Consider the following 19,907-nt stretch of genomic DNA (forward strand, 5'->3'; position numbering starts at 1 on the left):
AGATCTTAGATCTGCAGGAATAATGGTGTGGTTTCGGTGAGGGATTTTATCATTCCAAACATAGATTATGGCTGCTATATTGTTAATGGTTTAGACAGAAAGGAATTTCTTAAGTGTGCACAAGAAAAGTTTCTGATTCAGTATGTGAATGCATCTTCTAGACAAGGTGCAAATCTTGACCTACTCTTGTGACATAATGATGTGTCAGTGAGGGAGCACTTTGGGACCAACGACCATAATTTAATTAGTTTTAAAACTCTGATGGAAAAGGATAGACCAGATCTAAAATTTGAATTTCTAATTTGGAGGAAGGCCAATTTTGAGAGTATTGTGCAAAAACTTTCAAAAGTTGACTGACGGCAGATGTTCACAGACAAAGTGATGGCTGAAAAATGGAAAGCCTTCGAAAATGAGGGTACAGAGACAGAATGTTCCTGTTCGGGTGAAAGGCATGACTGGTAGATGTAGGAAGTGCTGCATGAGAAAATAAGTTGAGGTTTTGGTCCAAATAAGATGGAAACATATGTTAGTTAAATACAGGAGAAGTTGAGTGAATCCTTCGAAGAGTATAAAGGCAGTAGGGATATACTTAAGAAGGAAATGAGGAGGGCAAAAAAGGGACATAACATACCTTTGGTAAATAGTGTTAAGGAGAATTCAAATAGATTTTATAAATACATGAAGGTCAAAAGGGTAACCAGGGAAAGAAGAGGGCCCCAAGGCAGCCGATGTGTAGAAGAAAAGGAAAAGAGGAAGATACTAAGCGAGTGCTTACTGAGGAGAGGGAAATGGAAGATATAGAACATGGGGAAACAGATAGTGATCTTTAAAAATGTCTATAATGCAGAGGATGTACTGCTGGGTGATTTTATACAGAAAAGGTGGATAAAGCACGAGCACCCGATCAGGGGGACCTGGAATATGGTGATAAGCTAGGGAAGTGATTTTTGGGCCCCTTGCTGAGATATTTGTATCATCCATAGTCACAGGTGAAGTGCAAATAGACTGGAGGCTGGCTAATGTTGTGCCACTATTTAAGAAAGGTGGTAAGGAAAAGCCAGGGAACTATTGAACAGTGAGCGTAACATCAACGGTAGGCAAACAGTTGAGGGGATTGTGAGAGACAGGATTACATCTTTTTGAAAGGCCAGGATTGATTAGGGGTATTCAATATGACTTTCTGTGTGGGAAGTACAAACTTTTGGAGTGCTGCTCCTCCATCAGGTGTCTGGATTTAGAAAGCTTGTACTTCCAAATAAACCTGTTGGACTATAACCTGGTGGAGTGTCATTTTTAACTTTGCACTCCCCAGTCCAGTACCTGCACCTCCACGTTATGGTGAATGATTTGGATGTGAGGTTGCAGGTATTGTAAGTAAGTTTGCAGATTACACAAACAATGTAGGTGTAGTAAACAGCAAAGAAGGCTACCTCAGAATACAGCAGGATCTCAATCAGATGGGCCACTGGACCCAGGAGTGACATATTGAGTTCAATTTAAATCAATATGAGGTGCTGCAATTGGAAAGGCAAATCAGGGCAGGACTTACACACTTAATATAAATGTCCTGTGGAGTGTTGCTGAGCAAAGAGACGTTGGAATGCAGGTTCATTGTTACTTGAACGTGGAGTTATAGTTAGAAAGGATAGCAAAGAAGGCATTTGATATGTTTTCGTTTACTGGTCAGAGCTCTTATAGGTTATGTTATAGGTTTACAGAACATTGGTAATGCCACTTTTGGAATGTTATAGGTTTACAGAACATTGGTAATGCCACTTTTGGAATATTATGTGCAATTCTGGTCTCTCTCCTATAAAAAGAATGTTGTGAAACTTGAAATGACTACTTAAGATAGTTTTTGGTCCAAAGAAAAGGCCTACAATTTGGGAAGAAATATAGCGAGACAGGAAGGCTGCAAACTGATCCAAATTCAGCAAATGACTGCGAAAAGGGATTTAACTAACAAAGAACAAATGAAGAAGAGAGTAATGTTGTGAAAACCATTTTTTATAAAACTGCTAAAACACTAATAAATGTGTAAAGAGAGAAATGAACATTAATAGGTTGGCAAAGAGGACCACATGCCATTTTAAAAAAAAACTGCTAAAACACTAATAAATGTGTAAAGAGAGAAATGAACATAAATAGGTTGGCAAAGAGGATCACATGCCATTTAAAAAAACTGCTAAAACACCAATAAATGTGTAAAGAGAGAAATGAACATAAATAGGTTGGCAAAGAGGACCACATGCCACTTACAACATTAAAGAGGGAAGTTCAAAATGGGGAACGAAAATGTCTCAAAAAACGCTAACATATTATTGTTCTCTGTTCACAAATGTTCACACAACTAGCACAGTAGTGATATTGGTGAGTTTAGTGAGAGGGAAGAACTGAACCAAATCAGTATATTTGAGAAATGATGTTGGGACAGTGGACAGGATTGAAGGTTGGGAAACACCAGTCCTTGATCATCTATGTCCCAGAGTATTTAATGTAGTGGGCTGAGTAATACTGGATGCAGTGATGGTCATGTTCCAAGATTCGAAACGCTCTGACATAATTTACACAGATTGGGGGCGAGGTAGTGTAAGCAATCCAATGGAAAAGGGAGGTAGGTATAAAATTGTGAACTATAGACCAGTCAGCCTGCAGGGAAAAAATCAAAATGAAAGCTTCAATTGCGAAGCATTTGACAAAACAGTATTCAGGATCTGCTGGAGTCAGCATGAACATGAAGGGCCTGTTCCAGTGCACACTGTTCTGTCTTCTAAGCTTGACAAACCGACTGGCCATCATTGAGGGTGTAAACAGTAGAGCTGATGAGAGTGTAACAGTAACTGAGGAGAAAAAACTACAACTAACTCCCTGGGCACCGCTGCAAAGGCTGAAAGGATGAGACATTCTATCCTGCCACACTTACATTTGGTGATATTTCTGGCGTATGACTGTGTGAATGTGAATATTGTGTCAGAGAGGCTGTCGGAAAAGGGCGGACGGTTAGTCGAACGTAACTGTGTTTGTGTGTCCGTGAATATTATGGTATTTCTGGGTCTCTCTTGCGAAAATCAAAAACATTTTCAATTCAACTTATTCCCCGGCTCCCCCACTAGACCCCAAAGGTAAAATTTAAGACGATGTATTCGTTGATTTCAAGATTGCAGTCTAAAAGTACCGACAATGTCAGCGCTCAGCTCAAAGAGCTCGATCTGTGCGGCAGCAAAACGCGTTTAACTCGACAGCGGAGCCATCTTTTCGGGTGAAAACACTTCAGTCGCAACCCTTCCCTTGTCTGGATCAGGAGCGATCGAGCCTGGCTCTCTGGAGATGCGGAATTTCAGAGGAATCGGAGAGTTTAGGCCGTTAGAGAAACACAGAAAGGCAGCAGGAACAGGGAGCTGACAGCAGGTTGTCCCTGCGCCGTCCGCTCGCTGCCTTGAAGTTGCTCAGTGCCGCCCCCAGCAGCTTCATTGCTGACCCAGTTCAGACTGACTCAGAGAGAGATTCAGCGCAGAGTTCTCAACATGAGCGACAGTGCAGCCGCCGAAACGGCTCCTCCAGCCTCCGCTCCCATCAAAGCCAAGGCTCCCAAGAAGAAGGCGGCGGCTCCCAGGAAAAAAACACCCGGTCCCGGATTGGGAGAGCTGATTCTGAAGGTTGTCGGGGACATCAAGGATCGCAAAGGGGCGTCTCTGTCCGCTGTAAAGAAGGGGCTGGAGAGAAGCGGGATCGATGTGGGAACGCGAAAGACACAGATCAAGATGAGTATCAGGAGGTGCCTGACGAACGGCTCCCTTGTTCTGGTCAAGGGCCATGGCGTCTCCGGCTCCTTCAAACTCCCAAAGAATCCAGTCAAGGCAAAAGCGGGAAAGAAGGCGGGAACATCAGCGGCCGCCAAGAAACCAGCCGTGAAGAAATCCCCGGCCAAGAAGGTGACAGCGAAGAAATCCCAGGCCAAGAAAGCGACAGTCAAGAAATCTCCAGCCAAGAAAGCGAGAGTCAAGAAATCCCCAGCCAAGAAAGCCAGCGGTAAGAAGCCGGCACCGTCAAAGAAAGCGGTGAGCAAAGCAGCGCCAAAGAAACGCACTCCCGTGAAGAAGGTGAAAAAGACCAAGGGTCCTAAAGCCCCCAAACCCCTCAGCAAACCGGCTAAAGGCAAGGCCAAGCCCAAAGCGAAAGTGACCAAGACAGCAGCAAAGAAATGAACTAGTCGGTGTAACATGTAACCATCTGAACCCAAAGGCTCTTATCAGAGCCACCCACATCTCTCAGGAAAGAGCTGAGCCCGGATCCAATGTTCCCCGTCCCGGCGCCAAACACAAACCTGCCTTAGATGTTAATTGATCTGAATAACTCAAATACACACTCATGCCATGGTTTACAAGAGCGGAGACCTGTGAATGGGGAATGGGAGAGAGTTTATTGATCTCCATCTGGTTATTTCACTTCGCGACTTATAACTCTATCGAGTCACGAATGTGACATATTGTAGTGTTTGTATTTCACTGACCCGTTCAGGAATGTTACTTTGTTCAATTTTGATTCTGAGACCCTGCGGATGTTTTCATGGCGCGTTCCTTCCATCTGCCTGTTACAGACAGTTCATGCAGCAATTCCACATTGTCTTCGGGCGAATTACAATCTGGGCGAAATACACAAAAAAACAGGGGCGGCACGGTAGTTCAATGGTTCGCACTGACGCCTCACAGCGCCAGGGACGTCAGTGTGGAGTTTGCACATTCTCCCCGTGTCTGCGTGGGTTTCCTCTGGGTGCTCCGGTTTCCACCCACAGTCCAAAGATGTGCATGTTAGGTGAATTGGCTGTGCTAAATTGCACATAATGCTAGATGGATTAGTCAGGAGAAAATGTAGGGGAAAGGGTCTGGGTGGGGTTGCTCTTCGGAGGGTCGGTGTGGACTTGTTGGGCCGAAGGGCCTGTCTCCACACTGGGTAATCTAATCATAAAATGAGATTCTGTCCTTTTATCGGTGTACACTGCATTAGCTTTTAAGATGTTTAAATTGGCGGGATTGTTTCGATTGATTCACGGCGGGTAAACGTTCGGTTGTTCAGTTTGTCTGGGCTGTTTTAAACCCCGCCTTTCCTCCTGCCTGTTACAGACAGATCAGACAATGATCCCGCCTCCTGTCTGCGCTGACAGCTGACTAGGTTTTGAAGAGTTACTATAAAATATTAAATTTTATCTTAGTTGCACACCGATAGTGTTTTGCGTTTTATTGGTTAATTTAATCTCAAAGTTTGTGAGGATGAATTCGGCGGGTATTTTGAAGTTGACCAACTGTCATTTCACGTTACCCAATCAGCCTCCAACAATTCTTTTCCTGCCTTTTCTGTATCTTCCGGAGCTGTTTCTCTGTGGGCTGAGGGTCAGGGCTGCATCCAATCCCAGCTCTAGGGCGGGCTCTCCATTCCCTTAAACAGGCTGCACCGCAGCAGCCTGTGTGTATTGTAGACAGTGGAAGAGAATGGCCTGAACCAAGCAGACAGCGCGCAAATCCACCGGAGGGAAAGCTCCCTGCAAACAGTTAGCGACCAAAGCTGCCCGCAAGAGCGCTCTGGCACGGTGGCTCTGCGGGAGATCCGCCGCTACCAGATATCCACCGAGCTGCTGATCCGCAAACTGCCCTTCCAGCGCCTGGTGCGAGAGATCGCTCAGAACTTCAAGACCGACCTGCGCAGGGCCTGAGTAAAAAATTAATGGGAAGTCAGTTAAACAATAAAGTCAATAAACAATAAAACACCAGTCAAGCGATCGCAGATGTTGGAACATGGCTTTGAATAATATTAAAGGGGGACGGGCGTCACGGCAGTAATGCATTTTAGGGGAGTTAATTGAAGACACAGATCGCACAAACGGCAGTGATTAGAATATACGCTGCTGTGAATGTTATGTAATTTTCACATGCTTCATTATAGTAGTGCAGTATTAATACCAGATTAAATCCTCCCTTGGTGTTCGCACCAGCTGTAACTACATGATCATTGCTGAGAAAGCGGGCGGGAAAACATGGCGCCAAATCATCAACCGTTTTCTTTCAAATTTGAAAATCCTGCGGAAATGTAGATCAGAGAAGGGAGCATTCGTATTTAGTCATTAATTTGCTATTTTTCTTTCGGGTAACGAGACTAGAAGCTATTTGAAAGATTCGAGATTGTCTTCAGAGGGAATGAATACCCTCATTCAGCCCTGTGAGGATTTCTTGAACGTTCTTCGGCGTGAGCGCATTAATAACGAACGCCGCCTTTAGGTTTTATTTTAATACCGTGCTCCCTTATTGCAAAAGCTCCACATTAACAATTCCAGTCCGGCAACTGTTCTGGTTTGATCTCGGTTCGTTTTGAAAGCTTCTAACCGACAGCAGAAAGCCTTATATACACTATTCTGCAACACAACAGAACCCGCCGTGAGTTTTGGAAATTAAAAAAAAGTGTAATGTATCCACCCGTGGGTCTGTAAGAAAAGGAGCACTTCTTTTGTTTCCCAGTGGTGACACTCAGGGCTCACACCCCAACCGGGGCTTGTCGCTCCCAGAATAATCAAATATTAGAGAGCGACTTGAGCAAATAGCAGCAAACGGAAAGAAGACAGATTCACTGGTGTTTAATATGCTCCCGAGAGTCAGGGAGAAGAGAGGGCACATTCTCTACTCTTGATGCGAGCGCCAAATCATCAACCCCTTTCCTTCCAATTTGAAAAGCCCGTCGTTCCACAAATAACGGAGTATGTTTTACATAGAAAAATAATGGAGAACGTTGTTCAGAGGGGAATTAATCAATACTTGTTAATTAGGTTATATATATATACTTCAGACAATCTCTCACTCGCTCATTCATTTGCCTAACTGCATCTATCTCTTTCTACTTTTTTTTCTTCTCTGGACCTGAAGAATTGGCAGAAACAAAAACACGCGCCAAGAACTGCAATCTGCAATTAATCTCTTCATTTCACACTTCGAAAGCACTCCGATATACTGATTAAACATTACAAAACGCTCTTCCGGCTGAGCTCATTAATCGTCTTTAGACAATATTTTAATGTCGCCCAGCCTTTTTGCACTCGCCCTGACATCAGCAAAAACTCCACATTTGCCATCCCAGTCCTGCAGTTGCTCTGGTTTGATCTCGCTTCATTTTGATAATCTCAAACCGACATCAGAAAACCTCATTTACTGTAATCTGATATCGGAGAAAACAACGCCAGAGACCCAGGTTCGAGTCTACTAGACATAGAACTAAAGGCATGGACCGCCAATCGTGAGGTGTATCTGCTCCTAGTACTCAAAGACGGAGACACGTTTCTTTTTGGTTTGCCTGGGGAGATATTCACCGTTCATATCCCACCGTGAATGGTGGGCTCCGGAACTGACATTTGAAGTGCTCATCCAAATACTTTTCAAAGGTTAAATTTTCTGGCCTCCACTACCTTCGCATGCAGTGTCTTCCAGATTTCCACCACTTGCTGAGTGAGAAGATTTTTCTGAAATTCCCTCAATATCTTTACATCTAACCCTTCACCACAGCGAGAATCCTTACCCTTACCATATTATTACCCAAGCATCACTTGTGATTGCTCGCTCAAACAAGGGAAACAGCTTCTCTCTATTCACCCTGTCCCACACGCCTCATAAATCGTTTATACTTCAATCATGTGTTCCCACCGCAGTCATCTCTGCTCTAGAGAAAACATTCCTTTTTTTGGAAGTAATATTTGTGCTTTAATCCCAATCCCCAATATTGCGCTGGATTTATCACTGCTGCTGTCACAGTCAGTTTAATGTGAATAATTTATTCCTGCATCCTTAGGGGCATGCGCAATGCTGCCCCTTCCTCCAAAGCTGACTGTCCCTGAGCAGAGGAGCGCATGCGTGAGGCCCTCCCCCAGCGCTGCCATTGAGGAGCATTTACTCAGTGAGTGCAAGAGGTTTGTTTGAAACAGACCGCAATGGAGAGATCAGCGCCCAGGGAAGCGAGGGAACAGCAGGCTCCTTCCAGTAGCACGTCGGGATGGGAGCCTGGGACACAGAGGGGGCTCCGAGACCGGGATTGATTCGGGGTGAGTTCAGGGAGAACCGGGGGCTGTTTGTAAGAGGCCGAGCGGAGCAGGAACTGGTTCCGGAACTTGGAGTGAGCGGGCTGGGGGGAAGAGAGAGGCCTTTCTCGGGCTGAGTGTGGGCCTGCTGAGGGAGGCAGAGCGGGAAGAAGCTGCTGTGGGACATTCTTGGGGTTTTTAATCCCCTAAACACTGATGGGAATTAATTGTTTGTTGAAACTTTATTGCTGGAACAGCACAGCAGGTCAGGCAGCATCCAGGGAACAGGAGATTCGACGTTTCGGGCACAGGCCCTTCTTCAGGAATGAGCAGAGAGTGTTCAGCAGGAGAAGATAAAAGGTAGGGAGGAGGGAATTGGAGGAGGGGCGTTGGAAATGTGATAGGTGGAAAGAGGTCAAGGTGAGGGTGATAGGTCGGAGTAGGATGGAGGCGGAGAGGTCAAGAAGAAGACTGCAGGTCAGGAAGGCGGTGCCGGGCTGGAGGGATTCGGCTGAGACAAGGTGGGGGGAGGGGGGATGAAGAAACTGGTGAAGTCCAAGTTCATCCCCTGTGGTTGGAGGGTTCCCAGTCGGAAGATAAGACGCTCCTCCTCCGACCGTCGCGTTGTTGTGGTTTGGCGGTGGATGAGTCCAATGACCTGCATATCCTCGGTGGAGTGGGAGGGGGAGTTGAAATGCTGTGCTACAGGGTGGTTGGGTTGGTTCGTCCGGGTGGTCCAGAGGTGCTCTCTGAATCGCTCTGCAAGTAGGCGGCCTGTCTCCCCAATATAATGGAGGCCACACCGGCTGCAGCGGATGCAGTAGATGATGTGGGTGGAGGTGCAGGTGAATCTGTGGCGGATATGGAAGTTTCCTTTGGGGCCTTGGAGAGAAGTGAGGGGGGAGGTGTGGGCGCAAGTGTTGCACCTCCTGCGGTTGCAAGGGAAGGTGCCGGGAGTGGAGGTTGGGTCGGTGGGGGGTGTGGATCTGACAAGGGAGTCGCGGAGGGAGTGGTCTCTACGGAAAGCTGATAGGGGAGGGGAGGGGAGGGAAATATATCCTTGGTGCTGGGGTCTGTTTGGAGGTGGCGGAAGTGACGGCGGATGATGCGCTGTACATGGAGATTGGTGGGGTGGTAGGTGAGGACCAGTGGGGTTCTGTCCTGGTGGCGGTTGGAGGGGCGGGGCTCAAGGGCGGAGGAGCGGGAAGTGGAGGAGATGCGGTGGAGGGCACCGTCGACCACGTCGGGGGGGAAATTGCGGTCCTTGAAGAAGGAGGCCATCTGTGTTGTACGTATTTTGAACTGGTCCTCCTGGGAGCAGATGCGGCGGAGACGAAGGAATTGGAAGAATGGGATGGCGTTTTTACAGGGGGCAGGATGGGAGGAGGTGTAGTCCAGGTAGCTGTGGGAGTCGGTTGGTTTGTAGTAGATGTCCGTGTTGATTCGGTCGCCTGAGATAGAAACAGAAAGGTCTAGGAAGGGGAGGGAGGAGTCCGAGACTGTCCAGGTGAATTTGAGGTCGGGGTGGAAGGTGTTAGTGTAGTGGATGAACTGTTCAACCTCCTCGTGGGAGCACGAGGTAGCGCCGATACAGTCATCAATGTAGCGAAGGAAAAGATGGGGGGTGGGGCCAGTGTAGTTGCGGAAGATGGATTGTTCCACATACCCTACGAAGAGGCAGGCATAGCTCTGGCCCATGCGGGTGCCCATGGCTACTCCTTGTGTTTGGAGAAAGTGGGAGGATTGGAAAGAAAAGTTGATCAGGGTGAGGACCAGTTCGGTCAGTCGAAGGAGGGTGTCGGTGGAAGGGTACTGGGTGGTACGGCGGGAAAGGAAGAAGCGGAGTGCTTTGAGTCCTTCGTGATGGGGGATGGAGGTGTACTGGGACTGGATGTCCATGGTGAAGATGAGGCGTTGGGGACCGGGGAAGCGGAAATCCTGGAGGAGGTGGAGGGCTTCTGTTTGGTTTCTGTTTCACGCTGTTTGTTGCGAATAGACATTGAATAGTAGGTAATTAAAGGACAGTATATCTAAATGTGAGAGTAGTGCCTGTTCTTCCTTCAATGTATTGGGAGCTGAATATTGAACTTGCAGATGTTGGTTAGTTTTTGTACCTTAGTAAATTGTTTTATAATTTCGCAAACAGAAAAAAAGACTGGGAAGAGCTCAGAGAGAGAGTGTAACCAGTCCTTGTTCTGTTCACCTTGTCCTATTTGAAAACAAAGAATTATCATGGTCATGACCTGAATATTGCATTGATCAGTTAATGTATTTCTATTTAGCTGTTGGTGATTTACAGGAAATATCCCTCTTGTCTTCCTCCAGGCAAATGACTGATGGACCAAGACAATGTAATATTTCCTCAGTACAAAGCCAAGTGTGACCAGCTGCTTCTACCAACCAGCAGGTATGTTACTGTTATCAGATTGGAGAACATCCTTTCCACAGTCAGAGTGGATTGAGTCAGACACACATTGAGCTTAATTTCCAGAAGTATACATTCAATCCAAGAGTCAAACACAACTGATGCAATATATTTTTTTATTTCTCCCTATACTCGATGTATAACAGCTCAGTTCCAATAAATGCCATAATGCTTAGTCAATTATCATTTGCAATATCAGAAGAGGGATAGATTGTATCCTGTTATGAAATATACATTCAGGAGCTGTATTAACTCCACATGTAATGAAGGCAATTTTAAAGTTACAGTCAAGGTGAACAAACAGATCATTCTGTTACATTGTTACAGCAAGGATTTCTGAAGATATAGAAGGAAACTTTGGCATTATCAGTAACTGAGAAGGACAAAATTAATCTTTTGATAAATAGAAGTCCTATGTGAAAGGCACAACAACTAAACAGGGTAAATTCCAAATGAACCTCAGAGCCAAAGCCATATGTATGCAACCACCATCTCCAACCCACCCTCTTATGTGTGCTTGCATGCATATGCACACACACCATTCTCTCACACACAGCTACTGACTGATTTACAATTGTTGCAAATTTGTACACCATCCTGAAATACTCATTCCAACATCTAAAAGTAATGAAAATCCATATATCCAACTAGCAGAAAACATTTCATCAAACTGATTTCTACTCTCATGTCAAGTCAAAGAAATTTACAGCACAGAATAAGTCTCTTCAAATTATTAAGTCTGACTGATCAAAGACAGTCTATAACAACATAACAGTTGACTGAGCTAACAATTCTAATTCCTTTCAACCAGCATTCCATTTTTGTAAAACTATCATGGCAGCAGAGAAGCTGTCATCTCCATCTGTATCGTAACCTCATTCTCTATTTCATCATTTTGTAGTTATTTTATTTTTCAGTCCAGCAAGAATTTTTTAAAAAATTATTCTATATGTATTTCAAAATTCGTTTTGATTTTCTATGAAGAGCCCTGCATTCCTCTTGACCCTCCCTTCATTATAGTACAAAAAAAAAGCAAGGAATCAGGATATAGTTTTCTGAAGGAGATATTGGAATCAGATCATTACTATTTAAATCATTGTAGAATGAAAGAGAAAGCCACAATTGGTCCGTTTGTCAAGCTGCTCATTTTTTTTTCCAACAGGAGTTGATATTTAAATTGTTAAATTCAATTTATTGAACTATTCTTCACAGAACGGTGGAAAATAAAAGTCCTTTTGATTTTCCCCTCCCTACCATAGAGCAACACAAGAGTCTGCTAGTGGCTTGCACCAGATCCTGTCCACATTGGTAAATAAAATAGAATTGGCCAATTCTCTTTCCTGTACAAGGAACACTGTGGTCAGTCAGCTGGAATGCAGTTGAAGTGTTCACTTCGTTGCAAATGGGTTCGGTGAATACTGATCATTAATTCATTGGATAAAACATGTCACAATGCAAACATTGATAGCATTCTGAAAACCAGACCTTGATATCCCTATTGTTCCCGGTTAGACTCTGCACTATAGGAGTTACAAAAGTCCATTGCTTTTCTCCCCTTGATTCTATAAAAAGCACAGATGCTTTTCTGCTGCAATGTGTTGCATGTTCAGTTGTCCATGGATCCTACAGGCGAAAGCGAAAGAACATTGGCTGTGGACATTATCGAACTACATGTGCAGTGCTAGAGATTAACAGATATACAAACACATCCACTTTCACGGACAGGAGCTGAGTCCAGTGGCAATGGATAGTACCTCATTTATGTCAAGTAGCAGAAGTTTGAACACTGAAGTACAGTAGCAGTTACGAAAAGTGACATGTTTCAATTTGGATGACACTGAAGCACTGTGAAACACAATAACCAAGTATAAGGAGCACATTGATATCTAGTATCAGAGAGTAAATGAATCTCATTCTCACACTGGGCCTGGTGCTGATGAACACACACTTTCTCCACACTGGACCTGAGTAATGCAGAAGCATTTCCATACATTTTAATATATGAAACACTGATTTATAAGGCATTAAACCCACCTCATAAAGTGTATCAGATCATGACATGCAGAACGGGAAACACAAGGCGACATAAAAAAAGTGTCAGTGTGATATAGACCAGTGTCACTCCTTTAAAGTGATACAGATTGGCAGCACAACAGAAAACTCACTCACACACAGCCAGTTAATGCTGAAAGGGAAAAAAAAAGAAATTTAGGCCCAGGTATTTCCAAATATGGACAGTTATAAATTGATTCACCAAACCATTAATCATTTCAGTTAGTGTCAGATATTATATCTTAGTGTCCAGCAGCAACTGATAAAGATTACTGAATACATAAAATATATTTAAAAAGTCTGAATGCAATAAAATTCAGATTCATGGCAAAGTTAACATTAATCCCTCAATCACAAAAGGTTAGTGAATATTGATCAAGTTTATCCAACACTCAGACCAAAAAAACACAACTGAGTGTGGAAAGAAAATGAGATCCACATACTCTACCTGATGCCAATGCCCAATGAACAAAACTGACACTATAGTTATCAAAGACAGGTAACTGCAGAAATAATCTCAAATTAGCATTTAGATAGAGATACTGGCAGTGAGTGGATAAAGTTCAGAATCCCAACAGTTAATGGAAACTAGAATGGACAACAGGTGAAGAACAGAATGTCCAGTTTGGACACAAATGGGCTGAATGGCTGGACCAATTCTGTGACTCTACCATAAATGACATAATGCATTCGAGATTAAGGCCCATTCACAACATCCTAAAATCTACTATCACAGAATCAATCACAGTCACAGAGAATTCTTTTTCCTAAATTCATTCATGGGATGAGAGAATCACTGGCGAGGTTATTTATTGCCAATCCCTAACTGCCCAGGGGGTAGTTATGTGTCAGTCACATTGCTGTGGGTCTGGAGACACATGTAGGCCAGACCAGGTAAGGATGGCAACTTCCTTCCTTAAAGGACATTAGTGAACCAGATGGCAAACAAAAATAGATTCCTTGTCACCGTTGGACTCTTAGAATATTATTGCCTGTCAGCGAATTAAGCAACTTTTGATGCATGAGAGTTGAAAATGATTGGTACTGATTGAGCACTTGATGTTCAGTCACACAGCACAAACTGACAAGGTTTGCTCAATTCCTGAACTCTCACATGGACACAACAAAAACTGACAGGCGGAGATTGATGGCTGCTGTCACATATTCACTGCAGAAACTGAAAGGGAGAGCATGATACCTAAACACACATCCCCAAACCCCCACATGCACTTCAAAAACACTGGCAGGTACAATCTGATGAATGTATTTGCACATTTATAAACTAGATGTTGACAAATACAGATTCACAGCTACATCCTGAGTTACACAGAGCAGAATATAACAGGGACAGATTGGTCAATCACACTTTAAATGCACGTGGCAGGACATTTCAAAGGAAGATATTCTCATTCACAAAGCAGAAACTTATTGGAACAGATTGATAACACTGTTTCAAATTACTTAAATTGGCATGTATGGTTTGATAATGACACTCTCATAGTCACAGGAGAAACTGACAGGTAGAGATTGATAACACAAGAAATCAGAGTTACATTTGAGGTCTAGTGACCCTTTCTCAGAACTGAGTGTGTGCATTTTCCTAACTGCCACATAGTCTTCTCTATTCTGGGGAAACTTAGTGTAGATTGGGTGTCCACTTTGCCAAACACCTACATTCTGTCCAGAAAACAAGACCCTGAGCTTCCACTTGCCTGCCACTTCAACACACCACCCAGTTCCCTGATGAACATCTCTGCCTCAGGCCTGCTGCAGTGCTCCAGCTAAAACTCAGAGCAAGCTGGAAGAACAGTACCTCATTTTCTGGTTGGGAACACAACAGCCTTCTGGACCCAATATTGAGTTCTACAACTAGGGCTAGAGCTCTCACATGTCATTACCCAGAACCTCTCACACCAGGCCTTGTTATCACAAGGTCTGCTTTTAGACACCAAGTCACTAACAGTCCCGGTTAATAGTGATTCACCTTCCTCATCTGACCTTATTCTTTGGATTCTATATCCATCTACCATTTACTCCTGACCCTTCAACATACCCTACCTTCTGCAGAAAAACTAATCATTTCCTGGCTACCATCAGTTCTCAGGAAGGGTTACTGGACTGGAATTTTTAACTCTGATTTCTGTCCACAGACTCTGTCCGACCTGCTGAGCTTTTCCAGCAATTTGATTTTGTTTCTGATTTCCAGCATCTGCTGTTCTTTTGGTTTTCATTTAGAGATTAATAACTACATTTTCATATTCACAGAGCAGAAACCACCAGGGAAAATTGATAACTACATTCACATGTTCACAAAAGAAAATTTGTCAGGCAAACATTGATAAATACACTCACATTTACAATTAGGACCCTGATTGGGAAGGATTCTTAACTAAACCTTCACAAAGCAAAACCTGACAGGGACTGTTAGTTTTTAACTTCTCCTATTCACATAGCAGAAACTGGCAGGCTGAGATTGACAATTACTCAAACATATTCACCAAGCAGATATCCTCAGGAGGCTAAGGAAATTCACCATGTCTATAAAGACTCCTGCAAATTTTTATCGATGCACACCACCTATCTGGATGTGTCACAGTGTGGTATGGCTACTGTTCTGCCCAAGACCACAAGAAATTACAGTCAGTTGTGAACACAGTCCAATCCATCACTGAAAGCAGCCTTCCATCCAAAGGCTCCATTGATACTTCCTCCTGTGTTGGAAAAGCAACCAACATAATCAAAGACCCATCTGACCCTGGTTCTACGCTCCTCCACCCTAGTCTGTCAGGGAGAAAATACAGAAGTTTGAATATACCGTCCAGCAGATTCAAGAACTGATTCTGTGCTGTTATTAGACTTTTGAATGGACCTCTCAAATTTTAATGTTATTCTCTCTCTCTACACCATTAACACTGTATTCCAGATTCTGTTCTATTGCCCGAATGCACTTTGATATGATCTGCCTGAAAGGCACTCGAAACAATACTTTTCGTTGTATCTCTGTACATGTGACAATAATAAATCAGATCAAATCAAGTGGATAACTACACTCACATGTCACAGAATCTGAGAGGTACAGGTTGATAGCTACAGTCACACAACCTGACAGGAAAAGATGAATAAATACATTCAAACGCTGACATTACAGCACCTGACAGAAAGGACTGATAACTAAACTCTTATTCACAAAGCAGAAATTGTTAGTGACCAATGAAACTGAAAATGTGTTGCTGGAACAGCACAGCAGGTCAGGCAGCATCCAGGGGACAGGAGAATCGACGTTTTGGACTTAAGCCCTTCTTCAGGAATCCTGAAGAAGGGCTTGTGCCCGAAACGTCGATTCTCCTGTCCCCTGGATGCTGCCTGACCTGCTGCGCTGTTCCAGCAACACATTTTCAGCTCTGATCTGCAGACCTCACTTTCTCCTCAGTGACCAATGAAAGCTCAGCTCACACATTCACATAGCATAAACTGGCAGGAATTGACAATTACACAAACCTATTCACCAAGTAGAAACTGACAGCTGTAGATTGATAACTATATTTAAGTATTCACACAGCAGAGTCTGAAAGGTACAGATTGACAATTACACAGGTAGAAATTGACAGGTAGTGAATGATAACTGTACTATTCACATATTGACAGGGAAGAATCTGACAGGGACAGATTGGTATTGATTCTCCCAAATTGACGTAATAGAAACAGATTGAGAATGACATTCTGGTATCAAATAGCAAAACCTGACAGGTACTGTTTGATAATTGCACTGAGAAATTGATTATAGCTAAAACTGACAGGTAGAGATCAATATCTACATTCACACAGAAGATACTGACAGGTACAAATTGATGACTGCATTTAATATTCATACAGCAGAAACTGGCAGGGAGATACTGAGAATGACACACCCGTTCTCAAAGCTGAAACTGACAGGTTCAGGTTGATAACTACACTGCCAGATACACAGCAGAAACTGTTAGGGAAAGATTGTTCACACATTCACAACGGCAGAAACTGACAGGTATATATTGATAACTAAACTCACACATCCCCATCAGTGAAGCACACAGGGACTGATCCTATTTATTTAAAATATATTTATCAATCAGTTTCTGCCAGTTTCTACTATGTGGATATGAGTTCAGTTATCAATCTATACCTGTCAGTTTATACTACATGAATGTGTGAATGTAGTTATCAATCTGTCCCTGTCACTCTCTAGTAAATACATTTTGGATATTGCGGAGAGTGACAGGGACAGATTGATAACTATATTAACTCTCACATTTGCACGGCCTATACTGACAGGTACAGGTTGACAGCTGTACTCCCACATTCACCTCGCAGGAATTGACAGGTATGGATTGATAAGGAAACTCTCAGATCCTGATACAAACTTGTATTGGGTAGCCCCATTGTAGAGCTGTAGAGGTGTTGGTTAGTATCTGATTCTTAGTGAATTGGCATAGATTTGTTTTGTTACAATCACCAGACAAAGAGCAACTCAGGCCAAGAATGGAGTCAGATCGCTAGTTCTGTTTGAAATGCTGGCTTGAAAGAAACACAGCCTCATGATTATAAAGTGAATGTTACATTGAGAGGTTTGATACTGTCAAACTCACTTAATGTTGAATTACAGGGGATGTCTTTTCTCTCTTCCTCCAGACAATTACATGAAGGAGCAAGACAATGTAACATTCTCTTGGTACAAAACCAAGTGTGATCAGTTCCTTCTAACATACAGCAGGTATGTTATCGCTGTCAGACTGAAAAACATACTTTCTACAGTCACAGAGCAGTTGAATTAGACACACATGGAGCTCAATTTCTATAGAGAAGTTTTCACAAGAATAGTCAAATACCACCAAGCAATTATAACTTTTTTTATCCCTCTCCATTCTCAATTCACATCACCCGATTTCCAATAAATGTTATCATTCACAGCTGTTGAGTCATCGAGATGTACAGCACTGAAGCAGACTCTTTGGTCCTACTCATCCATGCCAACCAGATGTCAGAAACTAATCTAGTCCCATTTGCCAGCATTTGACCCATATCCCTTTGAACCCTTCCTATTCATGGACCCATCCAGATGCCTTTTAAATGTTGTAATTGTACCAGCCTCCTCCACTTCCTCTGGCAGCTCATTCCTTACTCGTATCATCTTATGCGTGAAAAAATTGCTGCTGAGGTCCATTTAAAATTTTTCCCCATTTACCTTAAACCTATGCTTCTAGGTTTGTACTTCCCCACCTCAGGGAAGAGACATTGTCCCTCATGACTTTATAAACCTCTATGTGGTCAGCCCTAGCCTGTTCAGCCTCTCTCTTTAGCTCAAATCCTCCAACCTTGACAAATTCCTTGTAAAATTTCTGTACCCTTCAGCATTTATCAATATCCTTCCAATACGAAGGAGACCAGTATTGCATGCACTATTCCAAAACTGGCCTCACCAATGACCTGCACAGCCACAACATAACCTCCCAACTCCTCTACTCAATGCACTGACCAATGAAGACAACATCCTATCTACTTGCGCCTCCACTTTCAAGGAGCTATGAACCTGCATTCCAAGGTCTCTTTGTTCAGCAACACTCCCCATGATCTTACCATTAAGTGTACAAGTCCTGCCCTGATTTGCCTTTCCAAAATGTAGCACCCCAGATTTATCTGAATAAAACTCCAACTGCCACTATTCAGCCCATTGGCCCATGTGATCAAGACCCTGTTGTACTTTGAAGGAACCTTCTTTGCTGTCCAAATTATGGTGTCATCTGCAAACTTATTAACTATACCTGCTGTGTTCAAATCCAAATTATTCACATAAATGATGAAAAGCAGTGGATCCAACACTGATACTGGTGGCACACCACTGGTCACAGGCCTCCAGTCTGAAAAGCATCTCTCCATCACCACCACCCCTGTCTTCTACTATCGAGCAAGTTCTGCATCCAATTGGCTACCTTCCCTGTATTCCATGAGATCTAACCTTGCTAACCAATCTCCCATGAAGAACCTCGTTAAACGCTTTACTGAAGGCCATATAGATCACATCCACCACTCTGACCTCATCAATCCTCTTTGTTACTTCTTCAAAGCAACTCATTCAAGTTCACGACACATGCTTTCCCACACACAAAGCCATGCTGACTATCCCTAATCAGCCCTTGCCTTACCAATGCTGTCTCTCAGGATTCCCTCCAACATCTTGCCCACCACTGACGTCAGACTTGCCGGTCTATAGTTCCCTGGCTTTTCCTTACCACCTTTCTTAAATAGTGGCACCATGTTCACAATCTTCCAGTCATCCAGCACCTCACCTGCGACTATCAATGATAAAAAATATCTTAGCAAGGTGCCCAGCAATCACTTCCCGACCTTCCCACAGTGTTCGAGGGTGCACCTGATCAGGTCTTGGGGATTTATCACTTTTATGCATTTCAAGACATCCAGCACATTCTCCTCTGTAATATGGACATTTTTCAAGATGTCACTATCTATTTTCCCACATTCTATTATCTTCACAGTGAACACTGATGCAAAATACTCATTTAGTATCTTCCCCATCTCCCACGGCTCCACGCATCAAGTGCTTTGCTGATCTTTGAGAGGCCCTATTCTCTCCCTAGTTACTGTTTTGTCCTTAATCTATTTCTAAAAACTCTTTGCATTCTCCTTCTATTTGCCAAAGCTATCTCATATCCCCTTTTTGTCCTCAGGATTTCTTTCTGAAGGATACTCCTATGATCTTTATACTCTAAGGATTCACTCAATTTCTTCTGTCTATAACCTAACATATGCTTAATTTTTTCTGAACCAAAACCTCAATTTCTCTCGTCATCCCACATGCCCGCCACCTACCAGCCTTTCCTTTCACCCAAACGGGAATATACTAACTCCGGACTCTTGTTATTGCATTTTGAAGGCTTCCCATTTCCCAGCCTTCACTTTACCTCCAAACATCTGCCCCCAATCAGCTTTTGAAAGTTCTTGCCTAATGCTGTCAAAATTAGCCTTCCTCCAATTTCGAATCTCAGCTTTGAGATCTGGTCTATCCTTTTCCATCACTATTTAAAAACAAACAGATTTATGGTTGCTGGCTCCAAACTGCTCCCCGACTGACACCTCAGTCACCTACCCTGCCTTATTTCCCAGGACAAGGTCAAATTTTGCATCTTCTCAAGCAGGAACATCCACATACTAAACCAGAAACTTTCCTTGCACACACTTAACAAATTCCTCTCCTTTTAAACCCTTAACACTACGGCAGTCCCTGTCTACATTTGTAATGTTAAAATCCCCTACTGTATCCACTGTATTATTCTTACAGAGAACTGAAATCTTACAAATTTGTTTCTGAATTTCTTGCTGACTAGCAGG

The 19,907-nt window shown here is 43.4% G+C and overlaps 4 protein-coding genes across 6 annotated transcripts in view; 3 read left to right on the plus strand and 1 right to left on the minus strand.

Annotated features, from left to right (window-relative positions):
* The window catches only part of LOC148135381 (uncharacterized), a 293,567-nt gene that overhangs the window by 117,874 nt on the left and 155,786 nt on the right, over positions 1-19,907 (plus strand). The gene's annotated exons all lie outside the window — the stretch shown is intronic.
* The window catches only part of LOC148135383 (high affinity immunoglobulin epsilon receptor subunit alpha-like), a 131,694-nt gene that overhangs the window by 41,702 nt on the left and 70,085 nt on the right, over positions 1-19,907 (minus strand). The gene's annotated exons all lie outside the window — the stretch shown is intronic.
* On the plus strand, positions 3,481-4,682 carry LOC148135384 (histone H1-like). The gene has a single exon (XM_087984668.1). It carries the CDS (start codon positions 3,525-3,527, stop codon positions 4,203-4,205), a length of 681 nt encoding a protein of 226 aa, XP_087840794.1. The 5' UTR covers positions 3,481-3,524; the 3' UTR covers positions 4,206-4,682.
* LOC122546999 (uncharacterized) overlaps positions 7,871-19,907 on the plus strand; it is a 48,086-nt gene continuing 36,049 nt past the window's right edge. For both annotated transcript variants that reach the window (XM_087984683.1, XM_087984684.1), the window contains exons 1-3: positions 7,871-8,074; positions 10,376-10,457; positions 17,193-17,274. The gene's annotated coding sequence lies outside the window, so the exon portion shown is untranslated. The remainder of the gene's footprint in view (positions 8,075-10,375; positions 10,458-17,192; positions 17,275-19,907) is intronic.

Source organism: Chiloscyllium plagiosum, unplaced genomic scaffold (assembly GCF_037043375.1).
Source record: "Chiloscyllium plagiosum isolate Xiang-an unplaced genomic scaffold, Cpla_swu_hap1 HiC_scaffold_49, whole genome shotgun sequence".
Lineage (NCBI taxonomy): Eukaryota > Metazoa > Chordata > Chondrichthyes > Orectolobiformes > Hemiscylliidae > Chiloscyllium > Chiloscyllium plagiosum.